Source organism: Pyrenophora tritici-repentis, chromosome 2, assembly GCF_003171515.1.
Source record: "Pyrenophora tritici-repentis strain M4 chromosome 2, whole genome shotgun sequence".
Lineage (NCBI taxonomy): Eukaryota > Fungi > Ascomycota > Dothideomycetes > Pleosporales > Pleosporaceae > Pyrenophora > Pyrenophora tritici-repentis.
This window is the reverse complement of record NC_089391.1, coordinates 1,149,975-1,174,867: the sequence shown is the minus strand read 5'-3', so window position 1 is coordinate 1,174,867 and position 24,893 is coordinate 1,149,975. Positions and strand designations below refer to the sequence as shown.

At 52.0% G+C, this 24,893-nt stretch overlaps 9 protein-coding genes across 9 annotated transcripts; 4 read left to right on the top strand and 5 right to left on the bottom strand.

The window, feature by feature from the left end:
- Positions 1 to 224: 224 nt before the first annotated feature.
- On the top strand, positions 225 to 1,137 carry PtrM4_059150 (RpmD, Ribosomal protein L30-L7E; the record flags this gene model as incomplete). The annotated part of the gene is made up of 4 exons (XM_066105435.1): positions 225 to 238; positions 288 to 396; positions 463 to 629; positions 678 to 1,137. 4 exons carry the CDS (start codon positions 225 to 227, stop codon positions 1,135 to 1,137), a joined length of 750 nt encoding a protein of 249 aa, XP_065964062.1.
- Positions 1,138 to 1,823: 686 nt separating this feature from the next.
- PtrM4_059140 (putative c3hc zinc finger domain-containing protein) lies at positions 1,824 to 3,423 on the bottom strand (the record flags this gene model as incomplete). Its single annotated transcript, XM_001932696.1, has 2 exons — positions 1,824 to 2,653; positions 2,703 to 3,423. The coding sequence occupies 2 exons, from the start codon at positions 3,421 to 3,423 to the stop codon at positions 1,824 to 1,826; spliced, it is 1,551 nt and encodes a 516-aa protein (XP_001932731.1).
- A 597-nt stretch (positions 3,424 to 4,020) lies between these two features.
- Positions 4,021 to 5,085, top strand: PtrM4_059130 (CysQ, 3'-Phosphoadenosine 5'-phosphosulfate (PAPS) 3'-phosphatase; the record flags this gene model as incomplete). The annotated part of the gene is made up of 1 exon (XM_066105434.1): positions 4,021 to 5,085. The coding sequence occupies one exon, from the start codon at positions 4,021 to 4,023 to the stop codon at positions 5,083 to 5,085; it is 1,065 nt and encodes a 354-aa protein (XP_065964061.1).
- Positions 5,086 to 5,805: 720 nt separating this feature from the next.
- Positions 5,806 to 9,003, bottom strand: PtrM4_059120 (uncharacterized protein; the record flags this gene model as incomplete). The annotated part of the gene is made up of 2 exons (XM_066105433.1): positions 5,806 to 6,579; positions 6,634 to 9,003. 2 exons carry the CDS (start codon positions 9,001 to 9,003, stop codon positions 5,806 to 5,808), a joined length of 3,144 nt encoding a protein of 1,047 aa, XP_065964060.1.
- Positions 9,004 to 9,960: 957 nt separating this feature from the next.
- PtrM4_059110 (Fungal-trans domain containing protein) lies at positions 9,961 to 12,065 on the bottom strand (the record flags this gene model as incomplete). Its single annotated transcript, XM_001932693.1, has 3 exons — positions 9,961 to 11,571; positions 11,618 to 11,928; positions 11,987 to 12,065. 3 exons carry the CDS (start codon positions 12,063 to 12,065, stop codon positions 9,961 to 9,963), a joined length of 2,001 nt encoding a protein of 666 aa, XP_001932728.1.
- Positions 12,066 to 13,446: 1,381 nt separating this feature from the next.
- On the bottom strand, positions 13,447 to 14,140 carry PtrM4_059100 (zf-RING-2 multi-domain protein; the record flags this gene model as incomplete). The annotated part of the gene is made up of 3 exons (XM_001932692.2): positions 13,447 to 13,634; positions 13,687 to 14,076; positions 14,125 to 14,140. 3 exons carry the CDS (start codon positions 14,138 to 14,140, stop codon positions 13,447 to 13,449), a joined length of 594 nt encoding a protein of 197 aa, XP_001932727.1.
- A 1,087-nt stretch (positions 14,141 to 15,227) lies between these two features.
- On the top strand, positions 15,228 to 16,505 carry PtrM4_059090 (uncharacterized protein; the record flags this gene model as incomplete). The annotated part of the gene is made up of 1 exon (XM_001932691.2): positions 15,228 to 16,505. The coding sequence occupies one exon, from the start codon at positions 15,228 to 15,230 to the stop codon at positions 16,503 to 16,505; it is 1,278 nt and encodes a 425-aa protein (XP_001932726.2).
- A 529-nt stretch (positions 16,506 to 17,034) lies between these two features.
- On the bottom strand, positions 17,035 to 19,224 carry PtrM4_059080 (NadE, NAD synthase; the record flags this gene model as incomplete). Its single annotated transcript, XM_001932690.2, has 1 exon — positions 17,035 to 19,224. One exon carries the CDS (start codon positions 19,222 to 19,224, stop codon positions 17,035 to 17,037), a length of 2,190 nt encoding a protein of 729 aa, XP_001932725.1.
- A 709-nt stretch (positions 19,225 to 19,933) lies between these two features.
- PtrM4_059070 (BaeS, Signal transduction histidine kinase) lies at positions 19,934 to 23,938 on the top strand (the record flags this gene model as incomplete). The annotated part of the gene is made up of 3 exons (XM_001932689.2): positions 19,934 to 20,037; positions 20,093 to 21,968; positions 22,016 to 23,938. The coding sequence occupies 3 exons, from the start codon at positions 19,934 to 19,936 to the stop codon at positions 23,936 to 23,938; spliced, it is 3,903 nt and encodes a 1,300-aa protein (XP_001932724.2).
- Positions 23,939 to 24,893: the final 955 nt, after the last annotated feature.

Genomic DNA, 24,893 nt, shown 5'->3' with positions numbered 1-24,893 from the left:
GGATTATATAAGAGCTGGGATTTGCGACACTGCAGCAGCTTTCGCAAGTTGAGCTTTCAGGAAAACGTCGATAGCTTTGAGAGCGCGCCAATAGAGCGGGGCGGTCATGATGCCCCGAGTCTTGGCGCACGCGCTAGCGTCCGCACATGAATTTCGATCTCGCCTACCAAACTTTCTCTCTCCAGCTCGACTCGACAACATCAAGCCTACTAACCACCAGCAAAATGGCCCGCTCATCGTGAGTATACTATCATATACGATTAATTGCTCAATTCTAACTCATTCAGCGTCCCCACCCACAATGACATCCTTGTCCCCGAGTCGGTCCTGAAGAAGCAGAAGGCTCACCAGAAGACGACCGACTCGCAAGCGGCCGACCTGAAGAAGAAGCGTGAGGTATAACAATCTCCCAGAACCTGCGCAAGCAGATAGGAGTAACACAGTTGGCTAAGACTTCCTTAGGCCAGCAAGCAAAAGCGCGAAGTTATCAAGGAGCGCGCCGCCAAGTACAACCAGGAGTATGTCAAGGCCCAGCGCGATGTCATTGAGGCAAAGCGTGCCGCCAAGCGCGACAATGCTCTCTTTGTCCCCGCTGAGTCCAGACTCGCTTTCGTTGTCCGTATCAAGGGGTATGTAATTTTCGTCCGAGATGGTTTGATGTATGCTAATTTGCGCAGTATCAACAAGATCGACCCCAAGAAGCGCAAGACTCTCCAGCTCCTTCGCCTCCTCCAGATCAACAACGGTGTCTTCGTCAAGCTCACCAAGGCTACCAGCGAGATGCTCAAGATCGTCGAGCCCTTTGTTGCTTACGGATACCCCAACTTGAAGACCGTCCGCGAGCTCATCTACAAGCGTGGCTACGGAAAGGTCAACAAGCAGCGTCTGCCCATCACAGACAACGAGCTCATCGAGAACAGCCTCGGCAAGTTCGGTATCACCTGCATTGAGGATGTCATCCACGAGATCTACACCGTCGGCCCCAACTTCAAGGCCGTCTCCAACTTCCTCTGGCCATTCAAGCTCTCTTCGCCCAACGGTGGTTTCCGTACCCGCAAGTTCAAGCACTTCATCGAGGGTGGTGACCTTGGTAACCGCGAGGAGTTCATCAACCAGCTCGTCAGGCAAATGAACTAAGTTAGGGTAGCTTTTGTTCATTGGGTGGAGTAACGGTTAGCTTCAAAAAAACGATACCATGAAGATCACGACTACTGGTCGCCCACGTCTCTGATTGAGATTGGAGGGCAGGCCGAGCCACATGCTCTGGTTAGCTTAGACAAGTCTTCTGCATAAACAGCGGAAGGGAGAAATGAAAAAATTTCAATCCATTCGTGGTCATCTTATATAAGGAAGCTTGACTTGATTTTCAATGGGTCGCTGATTGTGGTTCATGATATCTGACGATTGGAGTTCAGTTCAGCTCTGCTCAACCATTTTTACTCTGTGACTGAAATTTAACAGAAAAATGTTGAAGTCTCATTTCTGTCGATCTTTTCTCTCCATTCTATGTTAAAGTTCGTGGTAAAAAGGTCGATAAGATTATTCAGAGAGTCATGTAGAAGATACAGAAAGGTAGTCATACAATTAAACTCGCTCTACATCAACCATCCTACCCCAATCATGAGAAGAAGAAGAAACTATAAAAACCTCTAAAACTACAAAAGTCTCGTAAGACATGAAAACCCTATTCATACATGTACACGGCATCTCTACACCCACTAAAGCCCCTCCACACGTACCACACACGTTCCATCATTACTCCATCAGTCCAAGGTATCCGCTCACAATCACTCAAGCCGATACCGTGACCTTAAAAAGCCCGCCTATGAATTTTCCTTCTCCTTGTCACCGGGCTTTGTCGCCACGCTCTTCCCGCTCTTGACACTCTTTGAGCTCTTCATGCTCTTCAGACTCTTTTTACTGGCACTACGCTTGAGTTTGGCCTTGAGCTTAGTCCATTTCTCGCGGAGGCCGCCGGAGTCATCTTCTTCGTCGTTGTAGCCTCTGGGTCTGTCGACGCTGTCTAGACTGCCGCGTGGGTATTCGATATCGCTGCCAATGTCGACGGAATCCGTGTTTCTGGTGTGGGATTTACGCGGTGTTTGCTTGCTAGGGGTGGAAAAGACGTCTTTTTGCCTGTGACTGCTGCCGAGGAGCATGTATTCGAGGGTTTGCCAGGCGGCCATGTTTGCAACGGGTCCGTCGGGGGGGTTTCCTTGCATCTGGACGTTTTTCCAGGGGCAGTGTTCGCGGTGGGATTCTAGGAGGTTGAGGCGGAGGGATTCAAGGGGCACGTCGAGCTTCTTGCTCATTTCTTTGAGGCGCGTGTCGGTGGAGAGCCATAGACCGAGACGCTGGAAGCAGTGGTTGCATACGGCGAGGGAGATGCGGGATTCTTTGACGCCGGTCCAGCCGAAGATGGCAAAGGCAAAGGCGACAATGTCAGTAGGTGATCTGGGTTGTGGGGTATCGGGCGTGGAGGTGAAGAACGACGATGGTAGGCGCGAGATGATGTGGTGGATAGATGGATCGGGGTATGTGATGTGCTCGAGGAGAGGAAGATCGGCTGCTATGGCTCTAAGACAGCGGTATCGATCGAGCAACTCGGCCATGCTCTTCGTTCGTGATGCGATAGCGATGTGGTAGATGTCTTCTGCTCGTGTGTTAGTAGTGCACTCATCGTGTCTGCAAGTTCTTCTTACCTTGACAGCCTCGTTTCTTCCACAGACAATCATCTGCATGTCCCTCGACGATGAGTTCTTTGTACTTTGCCACCAACGCTTCATCAATATCGAATGCCAGATCCTCGCTCATCTCAAGGTCTCTGCCGTTCTTATCCTTTCGCTTTGGCCTCAGCTTGACTGCAACACGGTTCTCACATCCGTCCTTGCAAGCCACCGTGTTCCAGATATCGCAGCTCCATCCTCTCATGGCCCACTCAACCTCGCTGATAGCATCAGGTTTGGTGGTCCACTTCCTTACGTCTGCGAATGTCTTGAGCCTCTCGAGGAAATGCTCCTGGCTGTAAGGTTGGAAGTTTGGGGCTTTACGCGGCGTCTGGGCTTTGGGTGTTGTCGAGACTTTGGGGGTGTTGGCAGTCTTGCCTACGACCCTCACTGTGCCTTCCCGTCGTGGGGTGAGGAGCTGTTCTTTCAGCAGGCGTATGCGCTCTTGGCCCTCTGAAATGTTCCTCTGGCGCTCCATGCTCACGTTTGGGCTGAGTCCTGCGCTGCTGCGAGGGCGCTTGTTCGGCTGGTCAGGGCTGCCGTGTTGCGAAAGCGATTCTGATGATGCATTCGACTCATGCAGCGAGCTCGCAAGCGATGTTGTGGATGCGCTCGCGCTGGCGGTAAGATTGTCGAGCAGGCGGTTAAACTTGCGCTTCGTCGTCGCGAGCGCGGGCTGTTGCTCCGTCGTAGTCATGGTGTCGGGGTGCAAACACTGCACTGATATGAATGTGTAAGAATAATGCTTTGGAGCCGAGCTTCTCGGGGATTGTTCGCGTTGTGTCGTGGTTGGTGAACAGACGGGTCCTTTGTGCCGATCTTTGTTTACTTCCAGTCAGGCCAAGTGTGATAGCGGGGGATATGCGTCGGGTGTAAAGTGAATTGTGCAACGATTTGCATTAAGCAACTCCCGTAAAGATAGCAGATGATGATCGCAGCGTCCGTGTCCGCAAGTACCGAATCCTTGGCTGAAAGGGACTGTTGGTGTTGTTCCAAGGTTGCCATGGGGGCCCTGGACCAAAGCAGTAACCTCCGCCCGCCGCGCCAAGACGTCGCCCTACGTCAACCCAATCCACTCGATTGCAGCACCCCACCAAGGCGAGGGGCAGAAGATCTTTAGCTAATGCCTGTCCAAATTGCGCCATCTAGATTCTTTCTACTAGCTTTCTTCATCCTGGCTTTTTCAATCCTCAATCCGTCTTTGCTCTCTCGTAGCCTCACTCGTCTGTCGCAAGTGAAGCAACATATCCGTCCAAATCACATATACACAAACCCAAGTCGAAGCATATACACCATGGCCTACGAAAAGGAATTGGAGATTGCTCTCCTCGCCGTGCAGCGCGCCTCCATCCTCACAAAGTCCGTCTACTCGAGCCATTCCAAGGGCACCCTCTCCAAGAGCGACTCGTCGCCCGTCACAATTGGCGACTTTGGCGCCCAAGCCCTCATCATCGCATCGATAAAGCACGCCTTCCCCGAGGACGAGATAGTCGGCGAAGAGGATGCCGATGACTTGCGCAAAAACGACTCACTCCGCGACCTAGTCTGGGATCTGGTACAAGCAGCGAAGCTGGACGACAGTTCAGCAGAGGACAAGATTGGTGGACCCATTAAGAGCGCAGACGCCATGCTGTCAGCAATTGATGCCGGCAACAGCCAGGGAGGCAGGAAGGGCAGAATCTGGGCACTCGACCCCATCGACGGCACAAAGGGTTTCTTGCGAGGCGGGCAGTACGCCGTCTGCTTGGGCCTGCTAGTCGACGGCATACCCACCGTCGGCGTCATCGGGTGCCCCAACCTGCCCGTAGACGACCAAGCACCCTTGGACGCAACCACTGGCCAAGACGCAGACGACAAGGAAGGCAAGGGCGTTCTCTTCGGCGCCGTAAAAGGACAAGGCGCAACAAGCCGGCCCCTAAGCAAAGGCGGCCTCCAAACCCCCAAACCCATCAACATGAAGCCCCTCCCCGATGTCTCCCAAGCCACCTTTTGCGAATCTGTAGAAGCAGGCCACTCCTCGCAAGGCGACAACGCCGCCATTGCTTCCAAACTCGGCATCACCAAGCCCTCTGTTCGCATGGATTCGCAGGCGAAATACGGTTCCATTGCCCGCGGAGCTGGCGACCTCTACCTCCGCCTCCCAGTCAGCAAGACATACCAAGAGAAGATTTGGGACCACGCCGCCGGTGTCGTCATCGTCCAAGAGGCAGGTGGTGAGGTCACAGATGCATATGGCAAGCCGCTTGACTTTGGCATTGGCAGGACGCTCAAGGAGAACAAGGGCGTGGTTGCAGCGCCAAAGGATGCGTTTGCACAGGTCATTGCTGTTGTCAAGGAGGTGTTGAGTGCAAAGGAGTAGGGGAAGAATGCAAAGGAGTAAGGGTAAAAGAATTAGTTCACAAAAGTGATGAATCAACTCTGGAAACCGGGTCAACCCCTTTTCTTCTTTTGAATTTCTGGACATTTATGAAAATCTATATGAAGGTTGATTTGGTCAAGGGGGGAAATCCATCTATTTCAACGCAGACGAGTGACTGACTGACAGGACTAGCCATGATGCTACCAAAAATCAAACTCGACTCAAAATGCAAAAAGAACGTATAAACTCCAAGATGCCTTTCGCAACGATGTGACACACTTTCACTTGAGATTTAAAAAAAAACACGCAACGCTTACTATAAAAAAACCCCCACCAGGTTTGCCCACGTCCCAAGATAACGGAACAAAACTCCCATACTACACTTTATTCCAAAGTTGGTACGGTACGGTACATACATGTACGTATACAGTAGTAAGTGGTAGTAAGTAAGTTAGTGTATGACTTTGGATATTTTCCTCCCACTCCGCTTACGCCGCCATTCCCTCGACCGACCTAGGAAAGAGAAGAAAAAAAAAGAGCTGATGCTGTTTTTTATCATGACGATGATCCTTGCTCCACCTGGGTATACCACTTCCGCTAACTAGAACTACCAGTTCTGTTTTCGCCCACATAGTTTGCGCTGTGCAATCTTCAACCTGGATGAAACGTTTACGCTAATAAACTGTCTCTTTCCTTGACTTTTTCTTGAAGTATCCCATTTCAGGCTGTAATGGTAGTCGTAGGCGTGAGTACACCACCACCACCGCCCACGACATCGTCGCCGAATTCGTCGACAAACGTCGTTTCGGCACCGGCATCGAAACCGTCAGTATCGATATCCGCTTCCTCGCCTGTGTCGTTGACATGGTCAATCTCTTCGTCCTCGCCCTCTGCTTCAGTTTGCACTTGCTCGGGCGGCGCGGAATGGACCAGCAGATGAGGACCATATATGCCCATGGCGTGTACATGCGTAACAGGAGATACATGCATATGTGCCAGCTCTTGGTGAAGTGTCTCTATGTTTTCTTGCAGATGCTCAGTCATCTCGACGTTGTTATCATCGTCGTCGGAATGGTCGTAAGCCGTGTGAAAAGACGAGGGTCCAGAAGAAGTAATGGTTGTCAAGTTGGCTGGCTCTTCATGGACTCCAAATTCCGTCGTTACAGTGATGGAGTCTGGGCTCGGAATAGGCAAGTCGGGCGTCAATGAGTCTGAAGGAGCGTTGAGGGTTGTCATGTCATCCACAATGGCGTCGTCATCATATACTGCTGCGAAGAATTCGTACATGGCGCCGGCCAGCTCGTCTGCTTGTCCACGCTCTTCCTGGTCCCTCTGCAGTTTCTCCATCTTGCGCCGCTCAGCATCTTTCTTGGCTTGGATCTCGGCTTCTAATCTGCATTTAGCACGGACGTTGGGCTTGCGTGAGCATGTCGGACAGTGGTAATTGACGGTACAAAATGTGCACGTGCAGGTCGGATTTGATGCGGCACATTGCTGATAACATATTAGTATTGGATGTGACAAACTTAGGATTGCTGTTACACTTACATCGCAAACAAGGACTGCACACTCGGAGCACTCTTTGAGAATCGCCGGACATTGCGGTCTATTGTCTCCTACAGGTCTTGGATATTGGCAAAAGTATGCACCACATCCTTCCCATTGGACTGGATGCCGGGCATTGCAAGGTAGCGGAAGCGGATTTGTGACGGGATGATTTACAGGCGCACGTGGTGCATTTGGAGACCAAACATTAGTGGGTCGTCCACGAACACCGGATACGCTGAAGGATCGTGGTCGAGCGGAGCTTACGGGAACGAAAGACAATGACGTCGCAAGTTGGAAAGGATCTGAGCCCGGGATGACGTTGAATGAGTTGGAGGTCGACAATTCGATGGAGGAGTTATGAGGAGCTGCAGCTAGAATATGTGACTGTGACATTGGCGTCTCAGAAGACTCTGATTCGTTGTCGCCCGTGGAGTAAAAGTCCATGTGTGTCGAAGAAGCAGTAGGTGTGCGTTCTGGATCTGGAGTATTCGTCCTGTTCGGGTTGTATTCGGGAATTACTAGACGCTGGGGTGGCTCGTTGTGTGCTCTCACATGCTCACGTTCTGTGTGCAGTTCGCGATAGCCGCACTTGCGGACCTTGAGCGCCCTAAAGTCGTGCTCTTTGCATATTGGGTTCTTGCAAGCTCGACATGATACCTTCCACCTGAAGCTTCGATAGCAGTCGTTGCATAAACCCCTCGGACATGTCTGTTGTTGGAGATCAAGCGAGTCCTGCTTCAGATATGACAGAATGTCAACATCTTCACCAAGTACGTACTCGTAGAGGCCGTTGTTTTTCAATTCTCGGATGTAGTCGACGGGTCGGAGTGTATTGCTGAAATCCGGATCTTCGTATTCTTTCAGGCGTGGCAGGGGTGCTGCACGTATCTTATCCGCCCCTCTGCCACCTAGTCCAGGGCCCAAGACAGCAATACCACCACCGCCCGAGAATATGGGCTCCAAGCAACACCAGTGCATGTTGAGCTTTGGAGGCTCCCGATTGGCAGGCGGTACAGGCATGCCGTTGTGCATATTTCCGCCGTCTTCTGAATCGGACGAATCGTCCTCGTGTGCACTCTCATTCATCAGGTTTGGGGATCGAGTTGCGCCCGGGGCCCACCAGAAGCGATTCCGATCAATCTTGTCGTCTTGACTTCTGTCTTCCAGGGGTACCGAGGATCCTGATGCTTGGCCGAGTGCGCCTCCCAAAGTGTTGCTGCTGCCGAAAGCCAGATTCGCAAAGTGCCGTGTCTTTACTCGTTTCCTCGGTATCGGTCTGTTGAAAGCGCAGCTGGCACAGAGCGTCTTCCGGCAGCCCATGCAATGCATACGGACACTGCATGACTCACACCTCTCCAAGATGCTATCGCTGCATTGAGCACATTTGATCTCTTCAACAAAGGCAGTGTGGCTTCGTCGCTCATGCACTGGGACATGTTTGCCTTCTCCTGCAAAGTTTCCATCCCCCGGCCCCAGTGGTTCGCCATCTTGTCCCGTCTCAGCAATCTCCCACAGCCTGCCGTCGTGATCACCCAGCTTTTTTGTGCCTTCGACTGGCCCTATGCGGTTGCTTGATCGCCACAGCCTGTCAAAAGGCACCCAAACCTCCATGTTCTGGGGACCAGCCCTTCCTGCATGGTAGTCTTTTCTTCGGAAGCACCTGCCGCCTGGGGTTGGACACCATGCGGTATCCGTCCAAATGCCCAGCTGGTGACATATCTCAATAAGCTGGTGGGTGGGGTCCGAGTCGGAGTCTCTCCGGATGAGAGAGGAGGGGAGATAGGGTCGCCGGCGGTGGTGTCGGCAGCGGTAGGTATAGAGGCTCTTGAGTGCGAGGTCTTTCCTCATCCACGGCCCTCCAAGTGTATATACCTCGAGAAAGGGGACAATGTGGTATTTGATCGACACATTCTTGCACCCTCGTACGGACAGATGCTGGAGGGTGTGAACGCGTGGGCCGAGCACACTCCCGCTCAGGGCCATGCCAGTCACGGCAGTATTACATAAGTCGATACTGGTTAGCCGTGTCCCGTTTGGCGATATGATTTGCTTCAGTAGGGCATCGAACGAGTAGGCTTTGGACTGCCGGTCCCGGTTCTCTGGCGTCTCATTGCCTGGCGACCCAACTGTGACGGCGGGTTGGGGCAGGCGGAAGGAAAGCGTCTTCCAGGCTAGAGGGTACTTGCGTAGGAAGTCGCGCAGGTGTCGTGACGTGTGGTACAGTTGGAGGAGCGTAACGGTGGAGATCTGAGCGAGGAGCGATTCGAGAATGGGCGGATACGCGGTGATGATGGATTCGAACAGGCTGAGGGTCGCGGCTTCCGTAGCTGTGGTTGTGGCCGTCTGGATACCGCCATGGCTCGCGGGCATGGCGTGCGTAAGTGTCGTGGTCGCGGCCCAGAAGTCCATCTTCTGGCTGTGCGGGTGCTGCTGCTGCTGCATAGCCATGCTTCCTGGCGGCGGCACGCTGAACATGTCGACGCAGACACTCGCAGGAGGCGGGCGGAATGTGTCGTGTTGGCGTGTCTTCGTGTCGTGTCGCGCAAGCGAAAGTGGTCGTGTGAGAGGCCTTGTCGGTCGCAAGCCAGGGTTCACCTGTAGGCCAAGGATGAAGGCGATCCGCTTGCCGTCGCCGGACGATCTCTTTGCCTCACCGGTACCCAGGTGCGACCGCGGCCAACTTCACCTGAACTTGGACTTTCATTCCGCTTGCGCTGCTAATATCGACTTCCAAAACGACAATCGCCATGTGCCAAGCCGAATTCCTACCCGTGAATACGCTTTCGGCCCTCCTTGTGCTGGCTGTTGGAATGCGTCGTCTTGCAGCCTATCAGCCAAGTGCACATAGCAGCGCTACACCTCAGCCTTGCCGCCGCAGCCTTTGCCAGCTCAACATCGTGCATCACGCGTATCACGGCTATCGGCGTGGCGGGAGAATTGGGACTAGTGCATACGGTATATCCAATCTTTACTTTTTGGTGCGTCTTCACCATTTCAGCTGAATGCACCCAACCGATGCATTCATCACGCTGCCCCACTGCGCTGTACAATAAGTCATCATATTATTCTGTTCTAATTGCTAATTGCTGGATATCATCTCAAAACAATCCAAAGTTAAAGAGAAAGAAAAAAAATATATACTTAAGAAACGCTCAATGCAACACAAACAATGCTCGCCCATCAGGGGTTACAAAAAGAACCTTGCGCCAAGTGACGCCATGTACAGCATTATCCGACGAGTTTCGAAATTTGAAAAATACCGAAAAAAGTGTCATCGAAGCTCTTCGCACACATAATGTCTCTGCCTGGGTGGGGCTCATAGCATAATCAGAACACCCAATTGCCTTCCACATCTCGGTCTTCTAGACCATCAAACAGTATAATGTCCCAGTCAAAATCGCAATCTTCCGCGCTCTCTACCCGCGGCCACAGCGAGTTACGCGTGAATGCAAACACTGGTAGGTGGTCTCCGGTTGCCGTCGTCTTCATCAGCTTGCCAACGTCCGAGTCGACATTGAACAATGGTCGAGTGGGCACCTTCTTAGCCTCCAGCTCGACAGTCCCGAAGAACGGTATGACGTGGCGAACCTTACCGGCCGGCGGTTTGCTCGGATCCAGCGACGAGAGTATTTTCTTGAGCACGATAGCGGTACGCGCTGCAATCTTCTCCCGTGAGCTTGTGTTGGCGAGCTTCTCCATCTCCGTAATGAGGCGGCAAAGCATAGCAAAGTCGGTTCCTTTGGTATTCTGCACTTCGTTCTTGTCTTTTGTGCCCAACTCGATAACAATGTCAAGCGTGAGGGTGACAGCAGCCATGAACACTGCGAATTCTGCGAACCTACAGCATGCCTGCGTGATCTGCGCGTTTCGCAGTGCGAACCATCTCATCAGTACGTTGCGACTAGCTTGTAGCGCAGTGACCTTTGAGTATTCATACCGCTTGTCTTGATGCGCCCTCAGTAAGTAGGGCAAGTGAATGAAGATTCTTGTCTCAAAGTGCCATGCTTGTACCATGAGTCTTTCCAGCACTGCATGACATTCGGGTGATCTTGCTGTAGGTGGTAGATTGGGCACCTCCCAAAACTCCTTCGGTAACTCCTTTGTCGACGTCTCTAGCTGCTCGTCCAATGCAAGCGCTGCAGAATATGACTGCGGCGATACGTCGCGATGGAGGTCCGCCGCTTGCTTGGTTATCTGATTGATCTTCGCACGATGAAGGAGATACTCATCAGCGCCTTCCGGGAGTGGATAGTCTTCCGCACCAAAAGGAAGCCGAAGGTGCAACCCCAGATACCGATCAAGGTCAACAAAGCTACACCAAATCCTCTTTGCATTCGATACACCTTGAATAGGTGGCGTAAGATTTTTTACCGTAATGATTCGTTGGAAACCCATGAGATGCGCCAGACTGAGGCCACGCCGGACAATCAGCCATGCCTGTCGAAGTGAGGCACTGTTCATATGGTAGATGGCAAGCAGCAGGAGCGTCTCAAGTCCATGGAGCGTCATCATCTGCTCGTCTGAGGATATGATCAGTGAGGACACTGTCTTTACATAATTCTCCATCGTTGCGTCCAGGTTCGATATGTTCGATAGCCGCGTGCAGTCAAAGCCCGGTGGAAGTGAATTGACGCAGACGGCCAAGTGCAGGAGTGTGCGGCCGACGATGATGGATCTTTCTTTGGAAACAGCCTGCATGTCTAAAGCATATGACTGCATGTCTTTGTGGACATAGATGTCTTGGGAAGCCCTGTAGATGCCATCTAGGATCATCCACCCGTTGGAAGATTCGAAGATGATATCCGCATCATGCTGAGAAGGCAGCAACGCAGTCAGAGTTCGATGAGTGCCTTCGCCGCGTGTGTATGGCCCCTTGGATTCCGTTCTATCATCCAGTGTACGGATGGGAGGCGCCGAAGTCCACGCGTGTGTGCCAAGCTGCAAGATTTAGTAAAGGTAACATGCCAAGAGTAGATGAACCTACACTTCCATCCCCTAAAGAGCGAGCGTTTTGCGCGTCACTTGAAATCTCCCGTACAGAAACTTTGCTTTCCTTGGCGCTGGAGCACAGGGAAGTCAAGGTAGGGCTTTGCGGCACAGCAGTCGAGGTCCCGATGACAGAGCTTTTGCGGCACACGAATCTCTCAAAGACCTGTTCTAGTTTGGATAGCCTCTCCGCGATATGCTTTGAACATGTGCCTTGCTCCTCTGCCCGGTCCGGTACAAGGCTATCCGTGTTGGCCTGTGAGCTTGCATTTGTTTGCATACCATGTCCGTGAACCTTGCGCTTCTTGCCTAGGGACATGTTAGCATGCGGTTCGAGACATGTGCAATCTAGGATAGTGGATCTTACATTCCCAGCAAGCCCGACGGAGGCCTCTGTAAGGTCGCTTTCTAGTGAATTCATTACTGGCGTTGCTTGTCGACTCCATGGTATCAGTCAGGCGCGACAATATGATGTATGTCGATGTCTATTACAGTAATCTGATTCTGCTGGTGCAAACTGATGCATGCTTTACAGTGGCAGCCATCTTACTTTCATGTAGCGGGGTGCAGGCGTTGCGATGGCAATTACTGATGTGGAGCTGATCGTTGGGGCACCAGCCGGGATTCGTCCGTAGTCCTCTCGGATGAAGATTCAAGGCCGAGGATTACTCCATCTAGCAGGCCACTTATGCCCGCCCGGCACTTTGTAAGACCTCTCTCGGACGCATGCTTGATTCAGTCTAGATGCTTCCTATGACTCTTTCAGAAGCTACTCGTCTAAGATTCTCGTGTAGCCTTCTTTCCATTGTCAATTTTGCGAGCTCCGGTCATGTCTCAAGGTCGCTTTGTCATGGAGATGCTGCGTCGTACCAATAGACACGGGCAATCCAGGAGCCGACTGTCCTATCTCCGCCGGCGAGCATACATAGCGAAGCCACGCATAGCATTACAAAGCGCGAAAGGTCTGCCTCTTAGTTGAGCTCGGTTCAGTGTCCGGAGGTACTGGGAACTTGTAATCTCGGTTGCCACTGGCTGCACCGGGCTGCACGTTCCGCATCGTGTTTGCTAAGCCCAGTGATCGCATTTCGATCTACATACTGGAAGACACGGACAAGTAATGGTAGTACAAGATGACTTCCCGCGCCACCCGAATAAAGTGTTGGAGAAGCTGTCGAAGCTGACAGATACATCTGCGGGTGACCGGCTTCGTAATTCGTCCTATAATCATCCATGTGTTTGTCACCGACTACAGCCATGCATTATTTGAATTTGCGCACATGATAGCTTCCACAAAAAGTGCCATGTCATCAGTGGCGGTCAGTGATTTTTTTGCCGCGTCGCATGTTCTTAGTCATCAGGTGCAGCAGTCGAGTTTGACAGGCTTTGCGAATATAAGCCAGAATGCGATCAATCACGATGTGCCATTACGTCGTGAACTCGCTTGTGTCGTGCACTTTGCAAGATACGATTCAGGAAGATGAGTTTAACCTCAGGAATGGCGGCAGGTAGTCGGCGGTGCGACGAAGCACGCTTGTTGCTCTCCAAGCTTCTTTTTGTACACCGAAAGTCTATGGACGATCAACAGATCACTAGCAACAAATAAGAGCGTTACAAGGACGAGGGTTTTATATGATGCATTCGGTCCGTGAGGACGCGACGAGGACGCGTACAACTGAGACACTACACGATACCTTCGTATGGCCAAGGTAAATCACGAAGATGCTCCGTGTCTGCGGCCGATTCGTCAAAGAAATCCGTTCCCATATTGGGCCATCTGATGCTACACCCAAACTCCGACGCTATGCAACACTGCTTCTGGAGACGACTTCAGGCGTACATGTCATCATATTCCTCTTCGTCGTCATCAGCTGGCGGTGGCGGTGGTTGTTTTTTCTTCAAAAGTTCCTTGCGATCCAGAGGACAGGTTGAGTTGAGTTTCAGCCACGGTCCTATGCAGTCCAGGTCGAACCGATGATCAGTATGACACGGCAATTGAACTACGAGTGGATATTTGTCTGTTCGTTCCCAAGTTAGCCCAACTCTTCGTAACGGCTGTGATGCGCATACCTTCAAGGAACGGGTTGACACATATAGGACATGTGTCGGTCTCCTTGAGCGCCTTTTTGGGCACTCTTTCCAACTCATCCAAAAAGCTATCTGGGACGCCCTTGAGCTCTGTAGGCGGATCATCGGCATTCTCTCGCAATACTTGAATCATGTTCGCGAGTAAATCTCCATCTCCGTTGCTATCGTCCGACGGACGTCCGCGCATAGTTTCGAAGGCATTGGCAAGTAGTCGAAACGCCGCTGCCATATTCTCGGGCTGCGGCAGAGCATTGGGATTGGTATGCGCACTTGGATCTGATGTGTCTACTAGCTCGAGCTGTGAGAAGAAGGTAGAGAGATCTGGCCTACGCGCGGGCTGCTGCGGCTGCTCATCTTTGATGTTGTGTTCGACTGCTCATAGTCAGTTGCTGACCTGCATGTACACTTTCGCATCTTTACCTTCGTAGCCAGACATTGGGGCGATAGCGTCAAATCTAACTTGTCAATAACCGTTATGCGGACGATCGCGCTGAAATTGTGAAGTTGCGCAAACCAACGCGTCACTATTGGAGCCTAAGTCACTTACTTCCCAGTGGAGCGGGGCGGCCGAGAGGACCCCGCCTGTGGCGCAGTGTCAAAGTGTGGCAAATTAGTGGCGCATACGTGGCGGAAATGTGCCACAGCTTTGGTTGGGCAGCACCCTTTGGAGAGCCGCAAGCGTCGCCCAGAACACACAAGCAAATCAACCTTGGAACTCATGCTATTGTCACATGCATCGCAACATTTGTCCGTCTTGATTTCATGCTCTGACCTAGGTATTCTCTTGTCACCACTATGCTCAACAAGCGTCGCGGCGTGTGCTTGCCTGTCTCATATGCTCTCCTAGCCACGGCACACTGACAAAAAGGTCGGTGACTGCGTGACGACAACATGACAGGCCCACGCTACCGCTAACTATCCACTATCTAACACGATTCGTTGCAGAGAAACTTCGCTGTACAGTACCCCGTACACGTCCCATAGTGTCCATGCGCAGCCTTCCCGCTTCGGAGGAGCTACGGGGCTTTGGGTTTGATTACCAGATCTCCTGCACGGTATGCCGTCTTGTGTCTTCACCACAGACCATGTGGAAGACCGGGGTAAAAGAAAATCATAATCAGGTACAGCTTAACTAAGCCAAGCAGCGAGTCCAGAGTCCATGGCTGGAAACCGCTCGGTTGAATGGCGAAGCAAATAATCGGGGCATTGTGGAGCCCGGTGATCCAGATCATGCACAGCCTCCTAGTGCCCGCATTCGTCACACAGACACACCCCCTCCCTCAGACACACGTTACAACATGATTGACCAAGGAGGCGCAGCGTCCCGCAGGCGCAAACACTGATAAGGGTCTCGCACTCAAAAAGACAAGGCAGTCACTGTCATACTCGATACTGTGACTCTACGCTGCCAACACAATTCACCCACAGGACCTTACCGCTTCGACTCACGACAAATTCATCACTATAATTTCTGGACTCGCTCAATGTCATTACTTGTAATGCAACCCGACACACCCTCCACCATGGATCCGTGGTTACAACCTTTTAGTCGCCCATTTTCCCGACGGTCCACGTCGCCCAGAAAGGACTCGAGACCGGCATCACCCAGAGACTCAACACCTACATCACCTATCGACTCAAAACAAACATCACCTCAAAAAGAATCACGAACGATGAATGGTCTCCTTTCGCCAGAGTTTATACCAGTATCGAGGAGCAACAGCGATGCCTCTCCACGCTCAAGCACATCTGGTCGCCGTGAGTCTATTCTGGAAGTCGTCAAGAATAGGCTGCGCTCTTCTTCAAATGCCAGTATGGCAAGCAATAAGTCACAGGCCGTAGATTTCTCCGACGTTGAAAACTGGTTCAATGGTTTCCGACAATATAACCGTTTGATCAGTATTTCCACATCAACGCAACCAGTTCCAACCAAGGAGATCGAGAAGGCCTCAAAAGTGCTATCAAAGAACTGCGGTGGCCAATTCATCCACGGAATACCAGAGTCAGTGTTTGATATTGCACTACTTTGGTGTCCCGCAGGCATATTGGAGAGGTCCAATCCTGAGGAACCATCCTGGAGTTGGTCTGGATACACTGGAACCGTCAACTTCCCATTTGACCCCACAAGCTGCCCAGATATCTATAAGCTCCCACGGGGCGAGGGATCATGGTTTCGATCAGAAATCAAGCACTTTACAGTTGGACCTTCAGACCATAAACAGAGATACACGGTCCGACGGGACAGGAAGAGCAGTGCCCTACGAGTCGACTACCAAACTCCGTTCGATACACCACATGGATCATACCCAAGCATCGAATCAGACACATTACATTTCTCCGCATCAACGATATCCGCCGAACGATTCGACGTTAAGCAAATAGAACACAACGGCAAAGCAATCCCATGCTCCCATCTCATCAACGACAAGGACCAGGCTTGCGGCGTCATCATGGACTACGAGTCCTCCCTACTAACCACACATCACGAGGGGGATTGGGAGTACGTACTGCTATCCCGCAATCTCTGGCGCGAACCTTCGCCAGACAACCGCAGACCCAGCCTCAACACCATGCACCCATCCGGCACGCCCATCTGGGACGGTGAACGCTTCCTCTGGGATGCACATGTGGGCGAATGCGACGAAGAGCATTTTGCGGTCGGCGACTGGAAGATGCTAAATGTCATGTTGATCAAGTGGGTCGACAACGGGAAGAATGCCGAACGTGTGGCTATTGCACGCATCCATGAAGATGCGTGGAATGCGCGGAGTCCGAGGCAGAAGGAAATTGTGTTGAAATGAATCACCTATTTTGCTGTTCGATAATAGACGCGCGGTCACGGAAGATGTGACTCTTCTTTTTTATAATGTGCTTGGCATATAGCACGGTCCCGAGGTGTTTTTTCCTTCTCATATCAGCAAACAAAAGACTGATTTTTCTAGTTGTACTAGTAAGCGAGAAAGTTGGGTTCGGTGTACTACTCTCCCATGATACCACACTATCCTGCGTAGTCAGGATTAGAAATATATTGATTTGCTGTTCTTGTACGCACTGTGACCGTCATACTTGCATTTCCTCGTTATCAGAATACATGAGCACTTTCAATGTCGAAAGAGTGGCGAAAGAAAAAACACAATGTGGAGACTTCGATTAGTCAAGTGCACAGCTATACCTAGGGCAATGAACACCTTGCTACAACCACATGATACGCTCAGGGCGTGCTGTGATTCATCTTGATAATCTAGAGTTTCTTCTAGTACATGCTTTCTCTGGGGACTCCTCATGCCATCGACCCATCTATAACCCCATTCCCAGTGACCCACTTCAAGATCAAGCTCCATCCACTTTACCACCCTCGACCTTCTCCTTTGTTCTCCTCTCCAACTTCTCCACCTCCTCATCAATCCGCTTGAAACTCCAAGTCATACTCTGCATCTCGCCCTGGGCATCCCTAGCCATCTGCGCAGGGTACAAGAACGGACGAAGATCAAAGCGATGATCATCAGGCGAGTAAGCCTCTGCGTGGTAAGCCGGGGTAGCCACCGTCATCTTGTGGCGATTGATAGCGTAAAAGTGGTGGAAACGTTTGACTTTTTCCGCCACTTCGCGGGGCGAGTATTGTTCTCTCCAGTCGTGGCAGAGACGCTGCCACATGCCAAAGGGGCCTAGTTTCTGTACCTTGCGGAGGCGGCCGAAGACGCCGATTTCGGCATATGTCATGCCCATGTCTGCTTCGTCGGATTGGACGTACGAGGAGGTGATTGGTTCGAGCTCGGCGGTGGGGGTGGCGTCTATGAAGCCTTGGAGGCAGTCGAGGGAGAAGGCGGTTTTGGCCCAGGAGATGAAGCCTTTTAGGTCGCCTTTGCTGATGGAGCCGATGGGGTTTAGGTCGGCTGATGAACAGTCGTATTTGGTTAGGTAGCCGCGGAGGCACTCGTCGACGTTTGAGGAGCCCAGCACGAGAAGACCGCCGCCGCCTTTGCGTTGTCGTACCATGGGTATGGTTTGCGCGTAGTAGTAGGTGATGACTTGGCGGGGTCGGCTTTGGATGTTTTGAAGGGCGATGTTTTCGGCAAAGGAACCTCCATGGACTTTGAAGCGGGGTGTGAAACCTGTTGCATCGGTCAAGGTTGCTTTGATCGATTCGAACACCGCGTCAATGTTGATGTCCAAGTGGTAGCTGCCGATGCGTTCGGAGAGTTCCTTCGCACGGCCTCTAGTCTCGGTCGATGACTGCTTTTCCATTCCCATGAATGCTGTAGTCAACAGATCGCGCGTGAGTTCTTGTGGGCTCGCAGGTAGCCAATCCTCGTTCTCGTGGTAAGGGCCCGCTATCCTCTTGACATCTGCAATGACGGCTTCGTTACCTTTTTGAACTTCCTGGTAGATTTGCCGTGCCATGCTAAAGACGATAACGGCTGTTGCACAACTGTCAATGCCTCCACTCAAAGGCAGCATGAAGCCTGAAGCCCCAGATCGACGCAAGTAGTCCCAGAGCCATAGAGCCGGTCCAAGACTAATCTCCTCGGCAGGGGTATGAGTAATCAGATCACGTGGTCGGGTAGGGCATATATCTGGGTTGAAGTCATCTTCTGGAGAGCCCAATGCAAAGGAGGTCTCAATTCGCTGATAAGCCAGGGTTGAAAGTGACTGGAGTCCTCGACTGGGGGCGAAACGGTATGCTCTGACCTCTTCAAGGTCGACCGTTGCAGTGATGACCTCGACGTCGTTTAGGGAGAACTGGCTGCCCTGGGCCAGGATCTCGCCATTGCAGAATATCATCGATGAGCCATCATAGTACATGCGATCTCCGTCGCAACCCTGCTGGTTTGAATACAAGTAGATTCCGCCGTTCTTTCTGGTTGCTTCCTTGATGAGCGATATGCGCGTTTCTAGTTTACGCAGGGAATGATGACTGCCCGAGCTGTTTGAGAAAATCTCGACACCATTCAAGCCCATTGCATTGTGCGGCGAGTTTGGTGTAAAGAGCTCTTCGCAAGTCTCGAACCCAATACATGTATCTGGAGTAGACAGAACGCAATCACCGATGGGTATCTTGGTACAGCCGTTAAGCTTCTGTATACTCTGGGGTAGATAGTATTCCTCGACATGGCCAGGCCTGAGCCATGGTATAAAGTGGCGTTGCTCCCGGTAGATTCCATCATTTGCCAGGAACAGCTTTGGACGGAGCATGATGAGCTTGCCATTGAGGATGATGGCCCGGCAATTGAACCTGTTGTTTCGGTGCACGATTGGGAGTCCAATGTCGATGATGATATCATGGAGGGTAGGGTCTTGCATGATGATGGAGATTTGCTCCCATGAGTGAAGGTAGACATCTGATTCCAGAAAGTGGTCCAGACAGCCGTAGCCAGTGATCTCGAGCTCAGGACCAACACGCATGGTAGCGCCTTTGGCTTTCGCTATGCGAATGCTCTCCACGATTCTCTTGCGGTTCCCTTCAAAGTCCAGGGCCCATTGAGTCAGCTGGCAGGTAGCCAGGGTCACGAGTCTACCCATGTTGCAGAGATGCGAAGTTGACAAAAGGTGCGGCGGAGTACAAGTCAATACTGGCTGGCAGTATAACGACGACTGTACGTCGACCGAAAGCGTCGAGGCACAGAAGCGATGAAGAGGCTCGGCGGTTATCCGGACATGGCGGGGCAGTAGTGGGGGTAGGCGAGGCCGGGATTTGCATGCCAAGACAATGTTTGTGGCCAGGTGAGACATGGACAAATCACTCATTCACTCAGGGTGAAGACGCTAGACACAGGCTACAGACTGCGGCTGAAGATCGTGGACGAGGAAGCGCAAACGCGTCGGTTAACCCTGAATCGCGTTTACACACTCTCGTTGCCCAATTCCAACAGGGCGTCAACGGGCCTCACCCGTCACCCGTTAGCCACTCCCCCCCGTACCTCGTACTTGTGTGCACGCCATCTCACGCTCCAAGGCCTGATCTTTGCTGTGGTGGCATTGAGCAAGGCTGCTGGGTACTTCCCTTCAGCTTCCGGTCACACGGGCTGTATAATTCCCCGCTAGATAGAGGCGGTTCCTGACCAGCGACCCTTGGTGATCGGCTGTATCGGGCTGGTCATATCTCGTCCACCGCCCAAAATACGGCCGTTGTTCTAGCCCGACTTAGTGGTTGGCGCGCGCGAGGGCATGGTAAAGTGTCGTCCGCAGTCCGCAAAGGAACTTTGGTCTTAATCCACTCACACATGCGCAAATGTCGGAATATCACGATCATGCCATTGCGCGCTCCCAGGCTCGCAGACGCAGGAGGATGGAGCATGCAGACTTGGCGAAGGAGCGAGAGAAGACCTTCTATCGGTTTGTACCCTCTCCAAAGCCTACCATAGTCAACCTTTGCTCACGCCATGCCCAGGTATTACCCCCGACCGGGCTTCCACCGCCCACAGACAGACGGTGCTGCCAGCCGACAGTCGTCGCCATCGCCAGTCCCAAAGGCACAGACTCCTCCAAACACCCCGCCGCCCTCACTCGACTATGCCCCGCGAGCCTCCGACGATAAGGCTTTGACGGCCTTTGCCCAGCTGGGTGCCCTGCGTCTGAATGCGCGCCGATGTCTGATATCCTTCTTCGACCGCAAGGACTGCTTCCTCCTCGCAGAGGCCACCCGTACCCTGTCCCTGCAGACCGGAGAACCAGAGTTCGAAGACGACCGTCTGTGTTTTGGAACCACCATTTTCCCCAAGGAGCAGAGTCTCTGTAACTACACCGTCAACCTGGCCCCAAAGTACACCGTCCTGCCTCTCGATGACCCGAGCGATCTCCCTTCGCTGGTCGTCAATGACCTCAGCAAGGACAAACGCTTCGCAAACTTTCCCTTTGTAAAGGGTGCGCCATTCTCTCGTTTTTACGCCGGAGTGCCTATCCGGAGCCCTAGTGGGCACAGCATCGGCACCTACTGTGTTCTGGACGAGAAGCCGCGCGACGGTCTAACGCCACACCAGCTAGCTTTTCTGAAAAGCATGGCCGGTACTGTGATGCGCCACCTTGAGAGGACCAGGGCGGCTGAAGATCACCGTAGAGCAAAGATTATGGTGAAGAGTTTAGGTTCCTTTGCCGAAGGGAAGAGTGGCCTGGAGAATTGGGCACATGACCCATGGGATGTTGATCAACTTCAAGTCCCCGGACTGCCAGAAGGCATTACGCCCCACCGCCAGCGACCAGCTGCCAATTCAGATGCTTCACAGCACTCACCACAACTTCCCATACTCAACGGATATAACCATACAGGCCTGAACCCTCCAAGTACCGTGAATAACATGGCAGGCCCGTACACACCACCGGTAAGCGGACCATCCAGCACGGTAGCATCAAGTGCCGCCGCACCAATGGCTAGCCAAGGGGAAGAGGGCGGGCCCCCGGACATAGCCACCACAGCGTCGTCCAGCTCTACCAAGGGGTTCGCAAAGGCCGGCGAGAAGGACCGAGTGGCCCCGGAACTTAGGGCTCATTTTACCCGGGCAGCGAACATGATTGTCGATTCCACCGAGGCCGAAGGCGTGGCATTCTTTGACGCCAAGGTCAGCACTTTCGGAGGTCTCGTGGACGATGACTTTGACCCTGATCAGCTCCCCGAACCGGACAAGCCCTGTGACATCCTTGGTGCGGCCTTGTGTAAAACCGACCGCGATATCAAGCCCTTGCCCAACACTGGTGAATGCATCTCAGAGAGCGTTCTGAGACATCTTCTACGACTCTATCCGCATGGCCAAATTTTCCACCTCGATGATGACCCCACGTCCCCTTCTATCAATTCCCCGTCAACGGGTTGCGAGGACATCGAGTCGTCAGATGGGTTTCCATTCGTTACGCCACGCAAGGCCGAGTCTACGCGGAGCTTGGACGACGAGGCTTACCTGAGAAGGGTGTTTCCCACTGCTCGTAGCTTGATACTGTATCCCTTGTGGGATCCGCATCGTGAGCGATGGTTTGCGACCGCCGTCATCTGGAGCTCTGAGCCGAAGAGGATTTTCACAACCGAGCAAGAGCTCAGCTATCTGGCAGCGTTTAGCAATTTTGTCATGGCCGAAGTCGCTCGTTTGGACACAAAGCTGGCAGATGCTGCAAAGGCTGACTTCATTTCTTCCATCAGCCATGAGCTGCGATCTCCTTTGCACGGTATACTTGGAATGACCGATTTGCTAAAGGACTCTTCGCTCGATAACCAGCAAACTTCGCATCTAGCAACAATCGAAACGTGCGGCAAGACCTTGCTGGAAACCATCAATCATGTACGTTCGGAATCTCGTTGCATTATTGACCATCGCTAACAATGTAGGTTCTTGACTTTGCCAAAATCAACAATCTGACACGCGGAGTTTCGAAACGTCACAAGAAGCGCACACAAAGTGCGAAGCACATGATTAGCCCTGGCCATGCTCACACGAACGATATAATGACACTGATCAACGATGTCGATATGAGCATACTCACTGAGGATGTTGTAGAAAGTGTCTTTGCTGGTTATACATACGCGAAAACCTCTGCCCAGACATACGAGCTCACCACAACCAAGTCGAACAAGCCGCCAATCTCGATTGTTTTGGACATCAACCACAGCGACAACTACGTTTTCCGTACACAGCCCGGTGCCTGGCGACGCGTAATCATGAACTTGTTTGGAAACAGTCTAAAGTACACACCCAGCGGCTACATCAAGGTGAAGCTTGAGGCAAAGCGAAAACCTGAACTGGATGATGAGACTTGTGAGTTCCGTTTTTCAGTGACCGATTCCGGTATCGGAATGTCGGAGGACTACATCAACAACAGGCTCTTCCACTCTTTCGCCCAAGAAAACCCCTTGAGTCAGGGTACCGGCCTAGGTCTCTCAATTGTCAAGCAGATTGTGGAATCACTAGGAGGCGACGTGGAAGTGCGAAGTGAAAAGGATCGTGGCACTAAGTTCATAGTCACCTGTCCATTGAAAGAGTCCCGGATGTCGCCAAATTTCTGTGCAACTGGGCCAGAGGGCGAGAAAGATTTGCGACTACAAGCAGTCACCAAGCGCACCAAAGGCATGAAGGTACGCTATCTGGGCTTCAACGAAGAAGAAGAGTACTTTGTCAGAGACCTCAAGAACAAGACAGCCTCAAAGTTGTCACTAAAGGCACTTCACAGTCTTTGTACGGAATGGTTTGGCATGCAAAGGTGCGACGAGGGCTCTGCCTGTGACCCAGACATGGTCATCGCTACCGAGGCTTGTGCAAAAGTATTGCGAACCACTTACAGTCAGAATCCTGGCAAGGTGGCACCAGCGCCAGTCATTGTTGTCTGTCAGGGTGCAGCAGCAGCGCAATCGACTACAGCCATCACCGTTCCGGGAATTATATTCGAATGCATTGGTCAGCCAGTGGGGCCACACAAGCTGGCAAAGGCCCTCTCTTCTTGTATCGATCGACACGCGAACAGGTCACTGGAACAGACAGTCAACACACTTGTGCCTAAAATAACGGAACTGAATCTCAAGGAGGATGCAGCGACCGATCAACGCACTGACTCTTTGCACGTAATAGAACCTCATCGACCACAGCTCACAAGCGTCAGCAGTGCTCCTGAAATACGGTCGATAGCCGCCAGTCCTGTTAAGCCATCGAGATACCAAAAGCCGACTCGTGCGCTAAGATGTCTCTGTGTCGACGACAACCCCATCAACCTCCGCCTTTTACGCACCTTTGTCGACAAGCTGGGTCATAAACACATTCTCGCAGCTGATGGCTTGGAGGCGTTGGAAATCTACAAGGACTCGGATAGCGACGACACACGCATCGATGTTGTGCTCATGGATATCAACATGCCCGTCATGGACGGCCTCGAAGCAACGCGCCAAATCCGCGCCCATGAAATCCGCTCCAATCTCCCCAAGGTAACCATCATCGCGCTCACAGGCGTGGCCGACACCGATATCCAACAAGAAGCAAACTCGAGCGGCATCAATCTTTTCCTCATCAAGCCCGTCCGCCTCGCTGATCTAGAAGTGATTCTCAGGGGCGTAGTTACCGGGCAGGATAAGGCCAACCTGGAACTCGAAGCCGAGCGCGAGAAGCTAAAGCAAGCGGAGCTCAAAGCCATCCTCAACGTGGAGAGTACCAACGAGAAGACACGGAGTGTCAACGTAGGCGTTGCCGTGGTGCAAGGCGAAGAGGAAGTACACCGGACGATCAAAGTGATTGAGCATAAGAAAAGCGCGTCGGCGGTGATATGACTATGAAAGAAGGAGAACAAAGCAACAACGAAATATTCTGGTATAACAAATGGACGGACACTCGGGCTATCTCAGCAACAACAACATCAAAGGAACAAAACTGGGCAGGAGTAGGCAGGAACTTGGGACATATTGGTTATTCACACACAAAGGGGGTGTTTCTTTTTCACATGGCGGCGGCCACACACATACAGTCCAGTCCCTGACAACAAATTGAAACAAACAAAAACGGAGTACGCGCATTCTAGTCGGCGTACTGAACAGGCGTATCGTTTTTTGAGAGAGAAAGAGAGTAGGGGGATGAAAAAGCGAAAGCGAAAGTGAAAACGCATTTTCGAGCTTTTTATGTTTCTTGTCTTTCAAAATCATGGCGTTTATACCCTTGTCTATCTGGTTGATTTTCTTTCTTTCTCTCTCTCACTTTTTCAACTTTCTCTCTTTCTCGCTCTGTTTCGTCTCGCTCTCATGTGGCTAAGGGAGTCTTCAAGGGGGGGGGAGCTAGCTGCTTGTTTTCTCTTCTCTTCTTCCCGCTTCTCTCCTCTTCATCAGCTTCTTTCTTCTTTTTATCGGGGCAGTTTAGTTAGTTAGTTAGTTCAAGGACATGCATGGCATTAGCGTGGCGTCCTTTTCTTCTCCTTTTTTCCGTTTCTACGTTGGTTCGGTATGATTATTCGAAGTTTAAGTTTTTTTTTGGGTTTTCAGTCTAGGAGCGACTTGAAGGCAGTTTATGAATATGATAGGATGGCGTGGGCGTAGGCGTGGGCGCGGGCGCGTTAGGGTAGGGAGTGGCAAGGAGAAATGGATATTGGAATAGAAAGATCAAGTGCACATGTGTTCTCTAATGGGGTGAGAGTGATGTGATATGACGTGAATCAAGATTGCTGACGAGATGTCTTGTGATTGTGTGGCATTGTCCAAGAAAGATGATACACCTAGATGTCATAAAATTACTTGA